We start from the raw sequence: 20,384 nt of genomic DNA, 5'->3' as shown, positions 1-20,384 counted from the left end.
TGACAAAGGGAGCTGTAGTAAACGCACAAGACGATGACGGCGAAACAGCTTTGCATCTATCAGAAACGGCTGAGATGACAGAATTTCTGTTAGACCGAGGAAAGGCTAATCCTGATATTCCAAATGTCGACGGAATATGTGTTTTGCATCTTGCAGTCCAGCGTCGCGACGTTACCTGTGTACGGGCACTCATTCGAAGGAATGCAAATGTCAATTATGCAGACAATATCCGCTGGTTTACGGCGTTTCATCTAATTGCTCTACCTGCTCGAAGTGAGGGGATAAAGAACGTCGAAAGATTTACTTGCGCTCGAGTCGCTCAGCTTCTTACTGATCCGAACGGATCAATTGATCCCGATCTCAACTATCAAGACAGCGAAGGCAACTCTCCGTTGCACTATGCCGCCCAGCTCGAGACGACAGATGCTTGTGATTTAATTCGTATATTCACCGAGAATGGCGCGGATACTAACGTCCTTAATGAAAGAAAGCAAAGTCCGCTTCATTTGCTATGCCACAACGAGACGTTACGATCATTGAATATTTTTCACGAGTCGCTGCAATGCATTTTATGTAATGGAGCAAATCCGAATCTTCAATCCTTGACGGGTTGTACACCCCTTCATCTCAGTCTTTTCCACAAAGACATTGAGAGTGCTGTACAGCTCGTTAGTAGAGGGGCAGAATTACACTACTTGTGGAAAAAGGTACGATTTTCTGACTCTTTTAATGTGAGTCATGGTTGTAACCTCACGAGCGAATTTCTTTCTTATTTAGCCTAAACGCTGGACGTCGTTCTGGGACAGCCGAGGATTGTCCGAAGTTCTTGCCTTAGACATGGTTCAGGACGATGCGGAGTTGCATCGGATCCTTTCGGCAATTACGAAACCGCAAAAGTGGGCACCGGCCCGTGCTTGGTGTATGCACTGCCAATCTGTTTTGGGGACATCCACTCATGCTCTCCATTGCCGCCACTGCAGTCGCCTTATTTGTACATCTTGCACCACTTCTTGTCTTGCACCGGATTTTTTCCCCAAGAATTTTGAGGTGACGGAAGTTTCGAAGGTTTGCGTTGTGTGTGAAAAAATTTTGGTATCGCGAAAGGAAGAAAGCATGAGCGGCACGCATCCTTCATCATCGTATGGTGACGAGGACGACGAGCGGTTCGAATGTTAATAGTACGAAAATTAACTATTTGTAATGAATACCTTGATCTAAGGAAAGTGTCGAATGTATGGTACCCACCGTCTTTTTACGACTCTTTGGGTGTGTTGACAGTAAATAAACTGGCCGCGCGATTCATAACTTTTTCACGCTGTACTTGGGGAATCGCCGCCTCGATACCAAGTTTGACCTGCAAGGCATCGTGAAGTAGCATGTTTTCGTGTTGCCCGGAAAGTGGTACTAGCACTTTGCGAAAAGCAACGTCAGCGCCGCGAAACATGGGTAAGAAGAGATACAAAGTAGCTGCTGCGCAAACGGAGTAAAAGCCTGTAATGCGGCCGATGAAATTCTCCGCGTAGTCCATCATAACGAAGAGTAAACTATAGCATACCCAATAAGTAAGCCAGAACTCTTTGTCCTTATGGAGACCACTGGCTGTAGTCAACGCGACAGTACTGGCTGCCAAGGGGTAGACGGTACCGAGTCCAACAACCAAAAAGCGACGTTGCTCCTCCGAGAGTCGAAGAAAAGCGTACCACATAATCCACATGTAGTACGTGTTGACGGTGACAAAAAATATCTGCACCCAACCTTCGAGCTTGGTTTTGAGTTTAGTGATTGGAGGAGCCAAGTAAGGTAATGTAATCTTTTCGTAAAGCAGCCCTGATCCATCTGTAAAAGGTAGCATGAGCCATCCGGTCAGAAAAAACTCAAATTCGTACCAGTGTTCACCTGCGTTGGGTAAATGTGTGGTGATATCGTCCATGAACTCGGTTGCAAACGAAAAGGACCCTGATGCAATCCAAAATTGCAACCAAGATGTAGTATTTTTGCTTTCTAACGAACATGCCGCCACTACACTTTCATACACGGGAATCACGATACCGATCAAGAGCACGCCACCCGGGGAAAAGAGTTCGTGTTGCACCCAGTCCGGGATGAATAGGACCATACAGGCGGATACAGCGATGAAAGCAATGTGGTAGACGACCTTTTTGCCGCGGCTTCTCGGAAATTTGCTTAAAAATGGTGTCAAAGTAGCCGCTACAACAACAGTACCTACGTAGAGAGCTATTTTATCGGTTGGAATCTCCCTCATGGCTCGAGAAGTTGCTCGACTAGAACGTCAATGCGGTAGTGATGGTGATCTAACTGTGAGTCTACCAACGAAAAGAAGAAACCCGAAGCTCTGTTCGCTTCAACATTTTCATATGCATTTCCCAAAGGACTGATTTCTGGATAGTGGTATGCTCGTCGTCCGGTATCGCGACTCGATCGATCGCTCCCACATTGTGCTACTTCTCCAGCACAAAGTATTTTACCAAGTGAAATTATTGAAGAACACAAAACGACGATGAAGATCGAAGTCAGGAAAACGATGAACTACGAAGATTATGAGTCTATACCGTACTCTTGGATATTCGTAGGGACTGTGGGGCTGTGATTCGTTGTGTGTGGGACGGAAGCGACTTGGCGTTTAGCAGTAGGCGATTGAACTTCTGGTTAGACGTTGTCCTTACCAGGAGTTGGATCAACAGAAATACCTGCCATCTCAAAATAGAATCTCTATCGTTTTTAGTACCACCGTGTTGCGACTGATCATCGTTTGAAGCGAAGAGAAGTCAAAACTCGTGGCAAAAGAGGTCATTTCCGTTAGTGTAAGTGCAATTGTTCTTATAGCTGTTCTCTATTGTATAACGCTGTGGCGCGTTCAATGATAATTTCCGACTAGGTGCAGAGTTGCTTCGTAGCCGAGAAAAAGGAGTGCGTGTGCAGGAGCCGCGCGCCATAGACGCGAGATCGGAGCACGCATGGTAGTGCTACTCGCAGCATTGAAAGGAGTGGCCATGATGGCCATTCGAGATACCGACTGATTCTTAAAAAAGGCGGTATTCGTCACTGTCAGCAGTCCTTCGTAGAATATTCCAGCCAAACCTCCAGCAGTTGCGACTACTAGATGACTTGCTGTTTCGTCGTTTCTATTCGAAATCAGAGACTTCACCCCTTCGTAAGTTGTAAAATATACCGCAGCTGCACCTGCTTCGCGTCCCAGCATGCTCGGATTCATTCGACCTCCATGGCGTACGACGCCCAAAGCAGCACCAGCAACACCGGAAGACGCAAGAGAAACATAGGACATTCCTCCGGTTGCACTGTTCCCCCCTAGTGTATGTTCCATGACAGCTTTTAAAGCAAATAGCGCTCCCGTGCTCATGCCGTATCGAAGGATCAGTGTATTTGGAGCAATGGTTTTACCGACCCAGTATTCCGCCAGTAAAGTGCCTCGTTGCTGAGCGCGGAAAAAGGCTAAGGACGAGTTACCTTCCTGAAAGACAGGTATGACTTGAGTGTGATATCGCGCATTCGCAAAAGGAGATTCGTTAGTAGCTCGCAGTCCTCGAAACGATTCTGCGACAGCTCCTCCCACAGCTCCAGCCAGAGCTACAGAGAGCACATTACCAATAGCTCCATCGTATAATTGGGCGTTCGCCACGGTCGCATTCGGTTGCTGCAGTGTAGCGTCAGTCGCGAATAAAGCGGCTTCTTTCAAAAACGTGACATCCTTCGATGATTGCCGTAGCACGTTTGGTTTCGTTTCTGGCTGGTATGGTGGAACGAATACGCGAATACCTGGAAGGCCCGAGAGAACCCGAATTGGTGCGGGGCGAGGGTCGTCTCTCAAAGCCAAAGTGCGGGCCCGACGCACTTCGTGACGATGATATATGGTTGAATCATTCATCATGTTGCTGGCAATTGAATCAAACGTGTAGTTGCGTACTGTAGTTCTTGGTGAAAATATGCTTCGCTGCTCTGCAAAGTTTATGTGACGAGGCGGCATTTTCCGATGAAGACTGATCGGATCGAGTTGTTGGGATTGCGGGTGAAAGTTGATTGCTGCGGTTCGCGCGGCTTCGCATTTTCGTGGTTGGTTCCGCTTGGTGTGTCCCTCTCTGACACTGGCTTTCTTGGGGTTCCTAGCGACAGGATTCTGACGGAATGTAATAAATGGAAACGTCATACGACAAAAGGTCGATAGTGAATGAAACTCCGTTTCTCATTTAATTAATGAAACATTCCATGAAATTACAACCATCTGCGTCAGAATTGCATTAGTACAATTCACACTTATAGTTCGTACACTGTAAATCGTTAATCACTGTGGTGCACTTTCAAGGTATCTATTCTCTCCTTCTCATACCCTGGAGTCTGTCCTGGCAGGGTTGCCTCGCTTCACTTTTTCACAGTCAAATACTCCAGATCCAGATGGTCGCCTCCTTGTCTTTGGCATGTTAGAATTGGGCATGCAGCACTCTAGCGAAACTTCGGCCTGTTATTAGATGTCGCAGACAATGCGATGTATGTGTCGTCCGTCGCCACTTTCCTTTGTCAGAGCAAGTGTAAAAGCCAATTGACCATTCTACTAATAACTTGTAAAGGATATCTACTCTATCTGTAGGAATTATTGCGGAAGCTCTTTCCCACTTATGGTTGGTAGTCACCGAATGGTAAAGAGCATCTTATAGAATATTAACAGGCCAACCAATTTTTGGCATACCAACTTTTTTTTACTCTCATAAGATTAGTGCTCTAGTCTTGACTCGTCTATCTCTACTATGGCTGTCCAAAATCCCCCATTCGCGCAATGACTCGCAATGCTATGTTTTCCAAAGAAAATACGAGAGCAACTACCACGGGGGATTGGGTGGTAGCATTGATGTACGTGGTTAGCCGGATTGCTGCGCGGGACGCTTTTTTAGGAGCTGTACTATTGTAACAAATCTAAGCAGGAACGCACTTGCAATGTAGGTTGACCGTGAACCACAAACCCATTGACGAAGCATCCGTTGCAGGCTAAGTACGGCACAAAATGAACCTGTTTTGAGGAGTAATCATTTTTTTAATCACCTTCATATGTACATCATACACAGCTCCATAGGAAATGTCTACATTCCATGACATTGCTCTGCCCGCCAACTGTAAGTCCATCATCATTTCAACTGAAAATCTCAGACTTTGAGCTGTATCCTTCCAGGTCGCCACTGGAGAGACGATCCTTTTGACAACAGGGCATGACTGCAGCTTGTACAGCGTGCCTACACAATTTTTGTAGTAGCTCTTCCGAAAGGTGCTGGCAAGCGTGACATCTCACAACAAGAACCCGTTGCCGGTCCACGCCGGACTCCTAAGCTACCGAAAGCGCTCGATAAAAAGTCACTCGAAGACATTCGTGTCGATAGCGCAAAGTTCTCTTGCGGTAACCTGTTTTCCAAGCATGGTGCACTCTGTTTCTGCCAACTTTGGCAAGATCAATCACAATAGCTTACTGTGTCCTACCTGACATAATCAAAAACAAGGCTCCCAGTGCTCCGTGTCCACCGGCTACGTCCAAGATGATTTGAGTCTTTTTGCGATCCAAGACCCTACAAATGGCGTTGACAAATGCCCAGGCTTCCTTCAATTCTTTTATGACGGCAAATGCACATAATTGTCATGCAAGGCATGCAACAGTCTCTGTTCTAAAGTAAACCTCGGAGAACAACTGTCCACACACCCCTTGCAGCTGGCTATTGCCTGGATGGTTTTAAGCAGGATTGTCATTGATGTCCATGTACCAGTGCGATATAGAATTAATGTTTTGACCACCGGCTTGAAAATGAAACCAGCCGTCCAAACGGATGAAGTCTGAACCAGACAACAAAGCAGGCAGCCACAACGAATCGTCGGCAAACATGTTATCAAAAGGTATAGCAGACCAATTGTCAACCCAAAAGGGGGTAATCTCGTCGCATCCACGAATAGTGTCGCTCTTTATCGCAATAGGAAAGGTTCGGCCGCCACTTTGCAATGCTGGCCCACCACTTTTATCGTTGCCCGAAGCAGATATTGTAACATTCACTCGAAACAAATGCACTACCATTTCGGTCTCAGAATCTTCAAAAGTAAACCGCAGCGTTCCAACATGTGATTCCTCCATAATCGATAGCGGCGACACAATGCCCGTTTCTTCTTCGAGTTCGCGACAAGCGGAAGCCGTGGCAGACTCCTCTCGCTCAAGTTTACCCCCGAATGAGTTGTACATCCCAGTACCAAACCCTCGATGCTTTTCACCTAACAGTATACGTTGCTTCTCCGAGTCGGTGACCACCACTAGAGAGTACTCTTTCTCTCGGGAGGATGTGTAGTTTACTGCCAAACAAAAGGCTTGATGGGAAATGTGTCTTGTTCCAAGATGGTCCGGCGGCAAAACATGTCGGAAAGTGTTTTGCGGAGCCGGTGACGACGCCATGGCCACGAAAACCCTGAGAGCAAATGAATAATTATCTGGGGTGAATAAAAAATAATGTAACCGTAAAGCCTTTTTAAAAACTCGAGACTGTATCCGGTGGACTCACAGTCAAAGCATTGCATTCGGCCATGGCACTTTCGAGCATACCATGATGAGGAGATGTCCGTCCGCAAGCCTCCTTGTCCTGTCTCGAAACAAATTTACCAAATGTAATTTACGGGAGGTTTCCCCTAATGCGACATAATAAATGTCATTTTATTAATTAAGATATTATGTAACAAAAGTCTCTCAAGTATAATCTTACAGTTTGGCTACCCATGGTGGAAGATTGCAACAGTGATGTAACAGTAAGTTGTGTTTCGGTTGACCGACCCTAACATGCCTCACAGTCACTGTCAGTCGAAAGATGATCGAAGATCCTCGAGAACTTCCGCCTGACAGTGAACATTCCCTCACACCGGGTCGATTTAGGCGATCATTGGCACTCTCATTCGGCATATATCACCTTAGCTATCTCACGTATTCTTCAAAAGGTTGAGAAAGCTTACTGTATAGAACAGATCCGCAACAAAGCATGAACTTTCTGCTAGAAAGACCTTGGTTTATGGCGGCGGCACGCTGGGTTTGGGCCGACGACGAGTCGTCAGCCGTCTCAGCCAAGCAATGTGTAGAAACGCTGCCATTGATGTATGCGTCATGTTGGAGTGGTCTCGTCGTGAAGGCACTTGGCGTTGCCATAATTTTAGGATCATGTCTGAACAAACTACCGGTGATTTTGAACTTGTTGGATTCCAAATCGACGGTAGGTTTGTCTCGAGGTTCACTTTACGGAGATGCTATCATATACGCCAACGGTGCATTTTATGGACTGTTGGAAGGACATCCGTTGACGGCATTTGGTGAAAATGTTGCCATGTTGATTCAGACCATCGTTATCATTTTTTTGGTATGGAGCTTTGCGAGCAAGCCCGTGGCCGTCAGCATGCAAGAACGGGGTCTGGCTGCTCTCGTTGGCGCAGCCTATACTGTTAGTGTTACTTCATTTCTACCAGCCGACCAGCACTTTATCCTAATGGCAGCTATTTGGCCCGTGTACATATACGCGCGAGGTTCGCAAATGCTTGAAACCTTCAAGATTAAACACACGGGAGCGCAGTCGATTGCAACAATTGGTATGAGTTTAGCAGGTTCATTGATCCGTGTTTTAACGACAATCAAGGAAGTGGGCATTGATTTTGCCGTTCTAACGGGGTATGGCTTAGGCGTTCTGCTGAATCTGATTCTTTTCCTGCAGTTTTTTGCGCATCGCAGCAACACGAAAGCTTTTTTAAAAGAGCTCAAGGGCAAGAAGCAGTCATAAAACACACCAAATTTTTTCAAAGGACAGGTAATTCTAATATCTCTTGTATACGCTGCTCCACCACTTGCTTCCAGACTCGATATCCTTTATCATTCAGGTGAAGCTGATCGAGATGAAAAAATACCGGATCCGCGTTTGCTTGTCCGCCATGTAAACCTCCAGGTTTCTCGGCTGACTCGCCACAGAACATGGTGAGACAGTCGACAAATGTGATATGTCGCATTACTCGGTGTATTTTGCACTCTCTGTGAAACCTTTCCGACATGGTAATGTACGCTCGTCGGGCATCCCGATCATCTTCCATCCAAGGTTCGAATTTTGGTCCCAATACGATGACGTGCAGATCGGGTCGCCTATCCATTACTGTGTTCAAAAGACCTTCAAATGTCTTAGAACTCTCGTCAACGTCAATTCCTTTGCTGATGTCGTTTCCCCCCGCACAAAACACCAAAACTGATCGCGAAGCAGATTCGACCTTTTGAGAAATGGCCGCTTCTGCGTACGGAACTACCTGCTCTACTGTGGCTCCACTCTGGCCCGAAATGGAAACAGACGACGTCTCAACACAGGGCCACAAAGCTGGGGGCCAGCGTTCAATATCGGAGTCCCCGACCAAAAGCACTTGAACAGCATCCATGTCGACCAATCTGTCAGATTATATTATAAGGAACGTGGAGAAGAAATCAAGATCAATCGGGTCATCATGTCGGCAAACAGACATAAAACTTGTTTTAAACCTTGATGACCAACCCTCACGTATAGGGTCCTAACAGCATAGTTTGGAGGAGCATTTGGTATCGTGGTCATACAGTGTAGCAACTTTTCTCGAAATTACCTCTCTCCTACCATAAAATTAAGAAGACAAAAATTGCGTTTACAGTCAGTCTCACTTAATCAACGACAACTGAGTACTTTGAATGCGTTCGAAAAAATCACGGATAAGTGGTTAGGTATGCAAAGATACAAAAGAGGACTCATTGATGGAGTTGGCCTGGTGGCTAAAACTCTCAAAAATGCATCTTGTCTCACATAACTTCGCTGGGAGACATCGTGTCATGGTTTTGGAGATATTCATCAATCGACTCAGCGGGATGACCGCACAATGCTTCAATGTCATGTGAAACGAAAGTGGATTCAATCCCGCTGGACTTCATCTTTTCGAGCGCCGCAAGATCGGAAACCATCCAATCTGGTTCACCTTCCTCCGTCTGTCCCTTCTTGAACTCTTCGGAGGAAAGGTCCATATATTTCACTGGTTTGTTGAGTACGTTTCCAATTGCATCAGCAACTTCGGCATCTTGAATGGAAGCCGGTCCAACAAGGGTGTACCCAACTCGTCTGTGTGCATCAGGATTCACCAGAACACGCACCGCCATTTCAGCGACGTCATTGGGACTGACGTAATTGACCTGCTTGCCTGCAGAAGCACCGTAGAATTTAGGATGGGCCGCTTTTAGATTCTTTCCTTGATAGACGAGTGGGTCGGACATGAGATGCGACGCAAACAGAATTGTAAAATCCGTTTTGGAGCGAATCAGCATCTCGTCGCAGTCCCCGTGCATCTTGATCAATGGAACCTTGTTGAACTCGTTGTTTTCGGGAAGAGCGACATGAAAACCCTGCATAATATGGGCTCGCGTTGCAGTGAGGGCGTGGTAGAAAGAAAGCTTGACAAAATGGTTGACATGGGCGGCGCGACTAGCTTTGAAGAAAGCTGGAAAGTGCCTAGACCAGCCTTCGTGATGAGGCAAGGCGCAGAAGACAGTCTTCACTCCATCGAGAGCCGCCGCGTAGGTTGACTCATCTTCCCAAGTGAACTCGATCACTTGAGCGCCTTGAGCACTCAGAACGTCGGCTTGGTCTGAGCCTTTGGGAAGGCCAACGCGTACCCTAGGATGGCCTGCATCCAGGAGTTTGGCAATTACGCGGCTCCCAACAACTTCGATATTTGTAACGAAGATGAGTCCAGCTTCGTGGCCTTTGGAGCGAATTACATTGGAAAGGTCGAACATGTTCCGATTGTAAGCAGAGATGAATTTGTGATCTTTTTCCGTCGCATGATTGGAGTCGCGAAGAACCGGTGGTTGATGGAGAGATCCGAACCCATCAAGATACCCACTACACGTCCGAAGGGAAGTATGCCGCCGGTGTTCACATCTGCAACCAAAATGACGCAGGTACGACTTAAAAGCGAAGGCCTGACAGCATGCGGAAGGCCAAATGTTCCCTTCTTACTTCATAGAATGAATTTGTTTCAAAAGAGAACAGGTTGTCAGGTCTAGAAAGATTTCGAATGGAAGTTCCGGCTTTCGCGTGGGAATTTCAGGCTTCTTCGCGTGACAACCAAGTTTTCGTCATCCACGGCATTTGTCTACCTGCCCGATATCATCGCCTCAAAAGCCCGAGTGAAAGTGAGACTTCGTTTTGCGTGAGAATGCAGCGAGAACAAATGCCGCCAGGCGCGCCTCCAGATACTATCTGTAAGCATCGATGTCGTAGTAGCTACGGTACGTGAATGGAGTGATGACAACCTACTAGCTAGCGAATCTAGCAGTACGTCAATCGAGAAGTTCGAGCCGTTCCAGAAAAGATCGGTACCCACATGCGCTCCAAGACGTCGAATCTTTTGGCTGGCCACCTGCATGCCACTGACTCTACCGTAGAACACCAGTCGCTAAAAATTAAAACAATTCGCCCCTCGCCTTCGCTCTATGTGTGCAAGAAGCTGTAGCTACTTAGTCTATAGCGTTTGAGGCTAGTGGCCAATATTTGCCAAAAGTGGGACCGTGTCGCTAGGGAATGGCTTCTGGTGGTCTTCTCAACACAAGACGACGAGCCCCGTAGTAGTCGTCATCGCCGTTCCCGTTGGTGTCGTCGTCGTCGTAAGAGTAATCTTCGTCGCTGCCGTTCGTGTAATTTGGCATGACAGCATCGTCATTATTGTTCTGCGAGGTGTACTCGATATACCGATCATCATCGAGATAGAGGCTATCGGCATTATTTTTAGCGTTGGTCGAATTGTTGATGTGACCGGACTCTTCTGATACACGGATCGACGTCGTGACAACCAAGTATACCAGAGTTAGAACCATAGCAGCGATCATTGTGGTCTCGATCAGCCTTCGAATACTTTTCGGTATCCATCCAAAAATTGGTATCGCAGCGCCATAACTAGAATCAGGGGCTGTCCAGTCAGAGTCTCGAAAATGACCTTGCGATTCGTCTTCCTTTCGGTGTGACGAGGTGGTATTACTAGAGTGGGTCAACCAAGACGATTTTTGCAGTAAACCCAGCCTTCGTCTCGATGCATGTGGTGTTGCGGATCGACACAAACCATCGGAAACTGTTCCTTCACTTGATTGATTCGTAGCTAGCGCCACATTCTTCCAACTAGCTTCAGCAATACCTCGAAATGTCCAAGAACGGTATTGACTTTGCAGAATTTCGCTAGATGAAGAGGGCGACGAGAATGTCGAATTTTCAATCTCTAGAGCCTGTACATCACTCACTGGCGCCACTGCGGACGGGTCTGTACTGCCGTGAAGTGGTGCTGTCCGCCGGATCTCGTGTTCGGGGATCGTTGACTCTCCTTTGTATAGGGTGAATTCCGATACGGTGGACCAACTATCGGCCGTCGACGTTCGCTTGTGGCGCAGCGGCCTCATCGCCGCGCCTTGATTGTTGGATATGGATTGATTAACAAACGCTGCCTTAAGGCTTGTACAGATGCAATTGATAGAATTGGGTAAGTCCCAAGTCCTTGTGTAGTCTTGTGCCTTGGTGTCCTGCGAGAGCGCGACACTTTATGGGATCGCTCGACACTGGATCAGATATTGAGATTCTGCTGTAGGCATCGCAAGCCCGGATACAAAAGCTGTAAAGCAGGAGAGTTGAATCAGGGTCTTTTCCTCACTCCTGTACTTTGAAAACAAAGCAAAGTAGAAAGGGGAAGACAAGATGTCTTATGGCAGCGGCTTACAAAATACAGAGACGACGACGAATTGGAATATTAATTGACTGTGACATGAGAAAACTGTCCATGTGAAAATCGGGAAATGCCTGCTCGAAGCTGTTTACAGTTTGGTATTAAATTGTATACAAAAATGTGGACACTTACATTATGCACAGCGCGATACAATCGTAGCGCCGCAACGGAAACACAATAGACACCAAGCAACGGATGCTGGACAGACAAGTCACTCAGTTTGACTATACATAAATTTCTCTTGATCCATGTCGACTTCATGGGGAGGCGAACTGATGCTTCTCTTCCTTTGATTTCAGCACAAAAAGAGTTTCTTGCTAATCTGACAGTTGACTCTTAACATAAGTCTATGTTTTATATCTTCGGCGAAGCAAAACCCCTCAAGGCTTGCGTATGAATGGACGTATGCGGAGAACGCTCGGCAAGAGAACTCGTCCGACGAGCCTTGAAGTTTTGTTGACGTTCTTCCCATTCCCGATTCAGCTCTTCCTCGTGGATTTCCAACTCGATCTCCTCGTATTCACCTCTTAGATTGAAACCAAAGCTATACCACTGGCCCTCCAATTTAAGAGAACCCGCGTTAGGAGCATTGTAGATTGCTGTTCCGTACAGAAGAACAAACATACCGAGAAGCTGGACGACACTGAACTTCGTCCAGGGCTCTCCAAAGTCTCCTGTCTCGGTAATGACATAAAAGATCATGAGGTCCGTCAACCATACAGTGATCGGGCGGAAATTATCCAAAATTGCGTGCCAGATGCTATTGAGCATAAACGTCACCAAAACTGCGAATAAATTGTAGGCAAAAATGGTGAAGAAATAAATGACAAAACTCCACTGAATCGTATTTGAGTTCATGAACATTTCGTATGTATTGAAAGGATCTTCATACGAGCCATGATCCTCCCCAGGAAAATAGTACGCTAATGGATATACGACAACTAGACAGAGCAAGGTCCCCCAAAACCCCTCCATTCCGATCAACAGTAGCGGCGGGGCCGCTGCATCTTCCATGGACATCACTTTTTCTTCAAAAACAAATTGAAGGGCTTGTACGAAAGCACCCGCCATGACGAGTGCTACTCCCCAAAATGCATCGTTCGGGTCCAAATCTACGTCGTCATTGGAATTAAGAATTGCAGTCGCACCAACGAGAATAACGGAGACAACATTCCAAAAAACGCCGAGCCATTGGAAAAAGAAAAGGCGGTCTCCAAGCACATGCTGCTTCATGAGTGCCACAAATATGATTCCCGATCCACGCAATAGCTGATATATGCTGACGTCTAGATAGCGAAGACCCATCATACAGAGAGCCGTAGCTCCCAGATCGAAAATAGACGGGATGATCAGAAAGAAGTACATCCAGACCGGTGTAGCATTGGAGGTACTTGCAGTGGATGCTTGACTGGCAAGAAGCTGGTCTTTTTCACTTTGGATTGCTCCGTAATTCGTGCTTGTAGTGTTGTAACCAGGCCGCTGGTCATTGTCCAACGCACTGGTGTGCTCGTATCCAGGAAACGGAATTTTCAATACCAAAACAGCCCAGTGCATGATCAGACCAAACATCATACCAACAAACATACCAAACGTTTGGAAAATTGGCTTGGTGAACAGCTCCATTGTGCCGTCGATCCCAACCCCGTGTAATTCCATCATGGTCTTCGAACAAATGGAACAGGCCGTGCCGGATACAATAGCGGCTACAAAGATGCTGAGCTCAAACACTCCACATCTTGTTGTAGACGAAGACGAATCATTCGATGCACCCCCCATGTTGGCACAATGAATGAATCTGGAGACTGTAAACAATGCTTATCCTCGTTCTCCCGAAAAGATCTAAGCGTCGACCGTGCTCTGGAAGCTGGTACAGGCAATAATTGACTGGGAGAGGCTGTTTTTCGTTTCCGGTCGGATGCTCTAAATTGGTCGCACCCCCGACTGACTAGCTTGCAGCTTGTCGACCCGGTCGAGCAAATCGTTTTGTTTTGTTGGTCAGTCGAAAATTCCATCGAAAGACAAGAAGTGCAAATCTCAAAAAGTACATACGCCGGTTTCAGAAACGACTATTTATTCGAATTCGGGACAAACGTTCGAGCTGCCATTTTACAGCGTAGAGACATGGAATTGTTTCCCAACCACGTTACTTCTGCTAGTCTGTCACGGGTTTACCTCTTGAGAGCAGAGCGCCCTCCACAACTAGCTCAATACCAGCATTCATCATGGGGAAAGGCAGCAAAAATGCCTTATCAGCGTCTGATCAGGGTTGTTCGATGGACGATTGGATAACAAAGTTGGCGAAACAGACGACTGGGGCGAGTACTACAACGGCCAGCACAAGCAATACCAATCGATCCAAAGCGGAGCGCATTCAGCAACGCCTGGCTAAGAAACAACGCCGCGAGGACCGCAAAGCTATTGCACTGAATTTGAGAGAATCCACACGGTTCAGACCCGACCAATCGCGTGATCGAAAACGTTACCGCGACGAGTTGAAAGAGACAGAAGCTCCATCCGCTAAGAAGCTTACGAATCAATTGGCATCGGCCATTCAAAGGCTTGTCCAGGCAGCAAAAGCGTCCGATACCAAACGACCACGTCCATATACCACAAAAGAATCCATCAAGTACAAGAGACAAAAATGGGATGAAACACACATTCAGCCGCGGCCGAGAGACTATGGCGGTATAGGACTGGCTAGGCCCAGCCTTTTTCTTTCGTTTACTGATCCAGCATTCCCGCCAAAATTGGAAGAAGAGTTTGCAGAACACATTCCAGGATTTTTCGGAAAGACGAGAACAAAGGCGATGAAAAAGCAGCTCGACAAGAATATGCTCTGGAAGCAGTTAGCTGAGAAAAAGAACCGTAAAATCAACGGGAAGAAACTGTCGTCGATGACACCGGACGAGCGAGTAGAGGAAATGATCAAAATGGGCATGATATAACTTTGAAAAGCGTCACTGCTTTTGGGCTCTTGGCGCCGTCTTTCAAGGTTGATATTTGTACTTGTGCCGTCGCCCTTTGATTTGGCAATAGGATTTTGTGCAACTGCCGTGTCTCTTTCTATGAGTGTATTTAACGTTATGCTTCTATAAAAAAGGCAGTAATGCGAATCTGCATTTGAATGGCTTGAATCCCTTCCCTTATGTCGTCGTACCAGTCTTGGCAAAAGGAAACATTCCCAGTGTGTCTCCGAGCCCAACAGGCCAGATGAGAAATCGACCTCTTTTCTGGTAGGAAGGCGTAGCATTATTGCGCCCCGTCTCAGAACCCTCATTCATCACCCGCTCCACAACCGGCTCGGTATTGTTGTTTTCCTCTGCAATTGTGTGTGTGATAGCCGTCCCTGTCTCCAGGTGTGAAGAGAAACTCATGGCCTCGAAAAAGTCTGTGGCTTTACACAACGGTACGCTTACGGATGCTCGCCATGACAGGAGAGCTTCTGGTGCTGTCCTTTTCAATGGAGATAGATCCAAATCATCGGTTGTGAATGAGGCGCTGGTGCGGTTGGTAGTAGAAATCAATGCGAACACCTCTGGAGAAGATTTACTTCGGCTATGAAGAATGTTGTAGGGATGGCATGCCTTCGCTCGCATCGTCGTATTCTCTTTCGCCCCGCTCTTGCGTTGCACTTTTCTTCCTCCTCTTCGTTGTCTCGCGTAAACTGAGAGATTCGAGTGGATGCCAGGGACCGAATCCCTCTGTCTAGGAAGAGAAAGGGCAACAATTCTGCTTCACAGTCTGCGGTGCGGGAGTGCGAGCGAAAGGCAGCAGAAAACAGCTGGTAGTGATTCACTGGGACGGGACTATGATGATATTCTGAAAAAAGAGACGAAGTGGCAGGGCAAAGTGGCATTCCAGACAAAACTATGCTATTTTTCTATGTCAGCGACAAACCATCCCTACAAGACTTGCTTTCATAGAATAGAGGTACATTCCTTCCTTGTCGTCTGACATTCAACGCATAAGAAAAAATTTAGTCGATACATGAATAAATATTGGGCTGACAGCGAGAGATCGTTCCGTGGGACGGACAGAGATCATCGACCTCGGACGAATCGTGCGAATCATTTGACTGACATTGAGACAGTGGAAAAATCCACAAACAACGACGGTCTCCTGTTCATTCCCAAGGTTCGACGTTAGGAATGCAAATGGCGCGCATGCGACCCAGTAACAAGGCCATCATAGTCTCCGGTCTGACATTCGCGATAATCGCGGCCAGCGGGGAAGCTTGGCTCGGTTCAGACCAAAACCTCAGATACGGCAACCACCACCCTTGCACTGGCGGAAAGAATCCAGAAGCAACAATGTGTCTATCCAAAAAAGAGGATGCCGATAACACTGACGAATTCAGAGTCCAAACATGGAATCCACTGCGCTTAGCGGTTCTGCGCCTAGGACTGACCGAGCCGTTGGCCACGTCGCCGCTGAACTACGGAAAATACGAAGGCGAATTTAAATGTGCATACTGTGGAGAGACGCTGTTTGACTCCAACGCCAAATATGACAGCGGTAGTGGTTGGCCTTCGTTCTGGCGTAGCGCTTCGGAGAACGCTGTCCAGTATAAGCGCGAAATGAATGGCAGTCTCGAGTGTCAATGCAAGCGATGTTCCAGTCATTTGGGACATGCTTTCTTGGACGGACCGAGCCCGGGTTCCGTCAACCAGGACCTGCTGAATGAGAGTCCATCCTCGGATCCGCGGGGTCGGACATCACAATACCTGCCCAGGTATTGCATCAACGGCGCGGCAATTAAATATAGCGCTCGTGAGGAAGAGTCAATTGTTTCTAACAGTAAATAGGTTACATTAATAAATGAAGAAAGAAGACAGATCCTATGTTGGGTGTAAAATATTGCCACCCTGAGCCAACTTTAGGTGCATCGAGATGGAGGCAATGTCGGATAGCGCCGAGGACGAGTATCAGAAAGGCTTCATACTATCTTATTTATTCTAGCCCTGGAAGCATAGTAGTTTGCTTCTTCAGAAGCGCCTTTTGCGCCTCCGTACCTATTTATTCTAGCCCTGGAAGTATTGTAGTTTGCTTCTTCAGAAGCGCCTTTTGCGCCTCCGTCATACCCCCTTTTACCAATTTTCCAGTAGACTTCAACTTCTCCAAGTTATCTCGATCGTCATCCAAGTAATCTTCTCCTAACCCGACTTTTGGATTGGATAAGAACTCATTTTGGGCATCTTGGCTCCTGTACACGCAGCTTAGCTGAGGCGTGTCATCTAGGCTTCCGACAAAAGCCCATGTGTTCATATTTTGCTTACACGAGCGGACTTCATTGTCATTGATTAATCCTCGTGCTTTCAGGATTGGAACCACGTTGGCTTCTCGCAAAACACATGCGGGCTTAACATCGGCTTGTGATACATAGACGTTGAAAGGATTGAAAGATACAAACACTCGCTGATCAAATGCCATCGCCGATGCCCCCAGTTTCGCACATAGAGTGGGATTGGGAGCGGCATTGTCAATGGCATCACGCGATGCCAAATCCTTTGGGTTTGTGTTCACTTGAGAGTCAATCGTCACTCCAAGGCCTACTCCCAATACAAAGACTCCTGCCAAGAGTGCCTTGGACACGGATTCGGGTAATCTCCATCCGTCGCGACGTCCGTACGAGGAGGGGAGGTCAAGCCCTGAACCGTCGTCAAAGTTTCCAAGATCATCACGTGGAACTCGACGACGGCGCCGCAAGTCCCTTCGACGGTCATCATCTTCATTGTAGATATCATCATTGTCCCAATCTTCGTATTCTTCGTCCCGTCGGCGTCTGACAAATGCGGTTGTCCTCGGAGGTCTGATGACCGAGTGTAAACTGAGATACCATCCAGAAGGTTGACCGACAAAGGCCTCCGATAAAGCCGGGTATAGGAGAAAAAGCGATAAGCTGAGAATACGTAACATGGTCTGTAGGGAGCAATTGACTAAAAGGGTGTGCAAGCGGATTAGCACAATGGGGTCGGTATATACTGGCTTACATTAGTGGCTTCTTCGAGCACATCTTGGTGTCAAAAAAGGGAAATATCTTGAATGGCGTGTGTGCTTCTAGCTTTTGTTGCTGCAGTCTCGCTCCAGCTGGAGCTCACAGGCACAGCTGCGTGCTCTCTTTTTCACAGTCAACGGCTGACGTACGGTCTGACTGTGAAACTTTGTGTTCCGTCGAAACGAATTGTTCTGTTGGAATCAGTTCCATCTGCCCGAGAGGGTCACGCAAGCTTATTGTCAAGCGCCTACATCATTGTTTACGCGTTTGGAAACTAGTCCACTTTCTTTGCTTTTTAGAATTCATTTAGTATATTTCATCTTGGGAAGATCGTCACGGATCAGTATTATCGAGTAGATCGTGGCAGACGGAAAGCTTGGAGGACACTGGCGACCAGGGGTCTATCACTATACTCTTCCTGAAGCAGTCAATAGCTTTGGCGAATTGATTTTTCCCAAAATATATAAGACCAAGGCCATTAAGTGCTTGGAAATTCAACGGATCCTGTTCAAGAGCCTTGTTGGTTGAGATCAACGCTTCTTCTGTTTTTCCGATCATGAATTCACAAGTTCCAATCTTGTTCCAACCTTCGGCATAGTTTGCGTCTTCGTTGACAACACTTTGATAAATTTCCAACGCGTTGTTTGCCTTGCCACTCATTAGCGATGACACTCCAGTCTCCAGACGCCATCGCACGTCCTTTCTTACATGAGCCTTTCGCATTTCCTTGATAGTCTCTTGGATGGCAACCGAGTCACTGAGATTGTCAACGATTTTGAGTAAGCGAAGCAAGTTCGTCTGCGACAAATGTTCAGCCACAGAATCTCCCGATTTTCCTTCCCGTGCCATGAGCTGAACACTGTTCATCTCGTCTTGTATATGGTTCATACAACGTTCTGTGACTCCGTCATCGTCCATATCCTCGCCGTATTTAAAGCGAACATCGGACGGCGCTGCATAGGAGCTTGCAGAGGCATTAAGCTTCCATTCTGGTTCCAGATCAACAGCAATAAAACTTCGATTTTCTGCGCAAGGCTGCAGATTCTCTTCGCAAACGTATCGTAATGGACGTTCGCCTCCAAAAGCTCGGATGCAATCTCCTTGGTCTGGAATCACGTGATAAAACGGAAGCTGCATGGGATCATCAATATCCTGAAGCCCGTCCCACATGGTGACATCCACCTTTGGGGTTGCATCCCAGGCAACGATAACTCCACGAAATCCGTATTTTTTATGTTCAACTACGTCACCGATTGAGTATTGCAACTTGCCTTTGGATTCTATACTCAACTTGCGCTGTAAATTGACATCAAACACTTCAAGTTGTAGATTGAGAAGCTCGCGCAAATAGGTAGCAGCCTCTTTCGACGGCGTTACTTTTGTCGGTCCCAGACGAAGACTCAACGGAATAGTATGTTCCCCAGTTGCAAGATGCTGTAGCCGCGTCTGTACATTGGATAATAGTGACATGCCCCGTTCGGATGGACTCGTCGTTTCATCCAGTATAAAGCGCTGTAGCCTAGATGCAAAGTCTTTCACTCCAGCAACAATCTTTTCGCACATTTGAACATCTGAAGGTGCCATAGGGGTTGATGCATCAATCAAATCTGCAGGGTACTCGAATGCCATCAAGGGACCCGGAATAAAAGTGTCTGAGGCTGCATCAAAGCGATCAAAATGCGTTGCAATGGTATTGCTCCGTATCCGCAACAAAGTTTTGTCCGACACAGGCAGTAAATCAGCTTGGGCTGCAGATGTCCAATCGTTTTTGATTGCCATGCTATGTGCATCTCCCGCGTCCAAAATAACATCGTATCGAACGTGGGTATCATCTGTATAGTCTTTCTGCGTGAGTGACGTGGGTGAGGAGGAGAACTTACCGGGGTGTTCCTTAGGACGCTCCCATGCCGCTACAACTCCACGCCATCGTTCGTGCTGATGCTGGACTACCTGACCTATACGAAACCGCACGTTCTCCCGATTTGTATGGCGCCCCCTATCCTCAACCAACGTTGAGAGTCCGCCATTTAGCTCAGTCAATGATTTCAGGGCTTCAAAGGCTACTGAAACACGCTGCTTTTGAAACATAGACGTCGTTTGTTCACTGTTTAATCGATAGATAGCGCGGAAAAAATTCAGCAAATCTTTCGAGTTGTGAATAGGAACTGTCAGCTGTTCGGAGGTGAACTCACTTTTCGGAGGCAAAAGGGTCCGTGCTCGCTTGACTGCCGGGTCGTCCAGCGTTCCGGTTTTGTGCGCCAGCAATTCCATCCGATACGAGTCAATCTGCTCGGGTGTTTCCATATGAATCGGTGGTATTAAATTAAATAATGGAATTGCGTGATCCGTTGCCTGGCACCAGCGCAAAAGCTGACGATAAAGAGTCCGTGAAACTCGGCTTTTCTGAGAGGAAGCCGATGTCGAGGATAGGCATCGTACGTACAATTTTTTGGAGCGCTCTATCGAGCTCAGGTGTAGTCTGTACATGATAAAATTGTAGTAACAATTCACAGTCCAATGTAAACTCAGAAGTTGCAAGCTTCCTGGAATGATTTACAGTTGGAAAATTGGGTACGATTGGCCGTTTTGGTGA

At 47.0% G+C, this 20,384-nt stretch overlaps 12 protein-coding genes across 12 annotated transcripts; 3 read left to right on the top strand and 9 right to left on the bottom strand.

Moving 5' to 3' along the window:
- Positions 1–1,115: 1,115 nt before the first annotated feature.
- Positions 1,116–2,307, bottom strand: PHATRDRAFT_47080 (predicted protein). The gene has a single exon (XM_002181155.1). The coding sequence runs from the start codon at positions 2,261–2,263 to the stop codon at positions 1,253–1,255; it is 1,011 nt and encodes a 336-aa protein (XP_002181191.1). The 5' UTR covers positions 2,264–2,307; the 3' UTR covers positions 1,116–1,252.
- Positions 2,308–2,875: 568 nt separating this feature from the next.
- PHATRDRAFT_47079 (predicted protein) lies at positions 2,876–4,183 on the bottom strand (the record flags this gene model as incomplete). Its single annotated transcript, XM_002181154.1, has 1 exon — positions 2,876–4,183. The coding sequence occupies one exon, from the start codon at positions 4,181–4,183 to the stop codon at positions 2,876–2,878; it is 1,308 nt and encodes a 435-aa protein (XP_002181190.1).
- A 1,471-nt stretch (positions 4,184–5,654) lies between these two features.
- Positions 5,655–6,567, bottom strand: PHATRDRAFT_47078 (predicted protein). Its single transcript, XM_002181153.1, has one exon. The coding sequence runs from the start codon at positions 6,449–6,451 to the stop codon at positions 5,747–5,749; it is 705 nt and encodes a 234-aa protein (XP_002181189.1). The 5' UTR covers positions 6,452–6,567; the 3' UTR covers positions 5,655–5,746.
- A 569-nt stretch (positions 6,568–7,136) lies between these two features.
- On the top strand, positions 7,137–7,727 carry PHATRDRAFT_13549 (predicted protein; the record flags this gene model as incomplete). Its single annotated transcript, XM_002181323.1, has 1 exon — positions 7,137–7,727. A coding segment is annotated over one exon (591 nt), but the record flags the coding sequence as incomplete, so codon positions are not given.
- A 100-nt stretch (positions 7,728–7,827) lies between these two features.
- On the bottom strand, positions 7,828–8,448 carry PHATRDRAFT_37185 (predicted protein; the record flags this gene model as incomplete). The annotated part of the gene is made up of 1 exon (XM_002181152.1): positions 7,828–8,448. The coding sequence occupies one exon, from the start codon at positions 8,446–8,448 to the stop codon at positions 7,828–7,830; it is 621 nt and encodes a 206-aa protein (XP_002181188.1).
- Positions 8,449–8,836: 388 nt separating this feature from the next.
- PHATRDRAFT_47077 (predicted protein) lies at positions 8,837–9,823 on the bottom strand (the record flags this gene model as incomplete). Its single annotated transcript, XM_002181151.1, has 1 exon — positions 8,837–9,823. One exon carries the CDS (start codon positions 9,821–9,823, stop codon positions 8,837–8,839), a length of 987 nt encoding a protein of 328 aa, XP_002181187.1.
- A 780-nt stretch (positions 9,824–10,603) lies between these two features.
- On the bottom strand, positions 10,604–11,757 carry PHATRDRAFT_47076 (predicted protein; the record flags this gene model as incomplete). Its single annotated transcript, XM_002181150.1, has 1 exon — positions 10,604–11,757. Exon 1 carries the CDS (start codon positions 11,474–11,476, stop codon positions 10,604–10,606), a length of 873 nt encoding a protein of 290 aa, XP_002181186.1. The 5' UTR covers positions 11,477–11,757.
- Positions 11,758–12,150: 393 nt separating this feature from the next.
- On the bottom strand, positions 12,151–13,590 carry PHATRDRAFT_47075 (predicted protein; the record flags this gene model as incomplete). The annotated part of the gene is made up of 1 exon (XM_002181149.1): positions 12,151–13,590. The coding sequence occupies exon 1, from the start codon at positions 13,570–13,572 to the stop codon at positions 12,151–12,153; it is 1,422 nt and encodes a 473-aa protein (XP_002181185.1). The 5' UTR covers positions 13,573–13,590.
- Positions 13,591–14,018: 428 nt separating this feature from the next.
- On the top strand, positions 14,019–14,741 carry PHATRDRAFT_37181 (predicted protein; the record flags this gene model as incomplete). The annotated part of the gene is made up of 1 exon (XM_002181322.1): positions 14,019–14,741. The coding sequence occupies one exon, from the start codon at positions 14,019–14,021 to the stop codon at positions 14,739–14,741; it is 723 nt and encodes a 240-aa protein (XP_002181358.1).
- A 1,365-nt stretch (positions 14,742–16,106) lies between these two features.
- On the top strand, positions 16,107–16,451 carry PHATRDRAFT_13757 (predicted protein; the record flags this gene model as incomplete). The annotated part of the gene is made up of 1 exon (XM_002181321.1): positions 16,107–16,451. A coding segment is annotated over one exon (345 nt), but the record flags the coding sequence as incomplete, so codon positions are not given.
- A 517-nt stretch (positions 16,452–16,968) lies between these two features.
- Positions 16,969–17,391, bottom strand: PHATRDRAFT_6626 (predicted protein; the record flags this gene model as incomplete). Its single annotated transcript, XM_002181148.1, has 1 exon — positions 16,969–17,391. A coding segment is annotated over one exon (423 nt), but the record flags the coding sequence as incomplete, so codon positions are not given.
- A 2,280-nt stretch (positions 17,392–19,671) lies between these two features.
- Positions 19,672–20,326, bottom strand: PHATRDRAFT_47072 (predicted protein). The gene is made up of 2 exons (XM_002181147.1): positions 19,984–20,326; positions 19,672–19,895 (listed from the first exon to the last, which is right to left on the bottom strand). The coding sequence occupies exons 1-2, from the start codon at positions 20,276–20,278 to the stop codon at positions 19,852–19,854; spliced, it is 339 nt and encodes a 112-aa protein (XP_002181183.1). The 5' UTR covers positions 20,279–20,326; the 3' UTR covers positions 19,672–19,851.
- Between the last annotated feature and the right edge of the window lie 58 nt (positions 20,327–20,384).

Source organism: Phaeodactylum tricornutum, chromosome 12 (genome assembly GCF_000150955.2).
Source record: "Phaeodactylum tricornutum CCAP 1055/1 chromosome 12, whole genome shotgun sequence".
In the NCBI taxonomy this organism is placed as follows: Eukaryota; Bacillariophyta; class Bacillariophyceae; order Surirellales; family Neidiaceae; genus Phaeodactylum; species Phaeodactylum tricornutum.
Note: the sequence above shows the minus strand (reverse complement) of the source record. Positions and strands in the feature narration are given on the sequence as shown.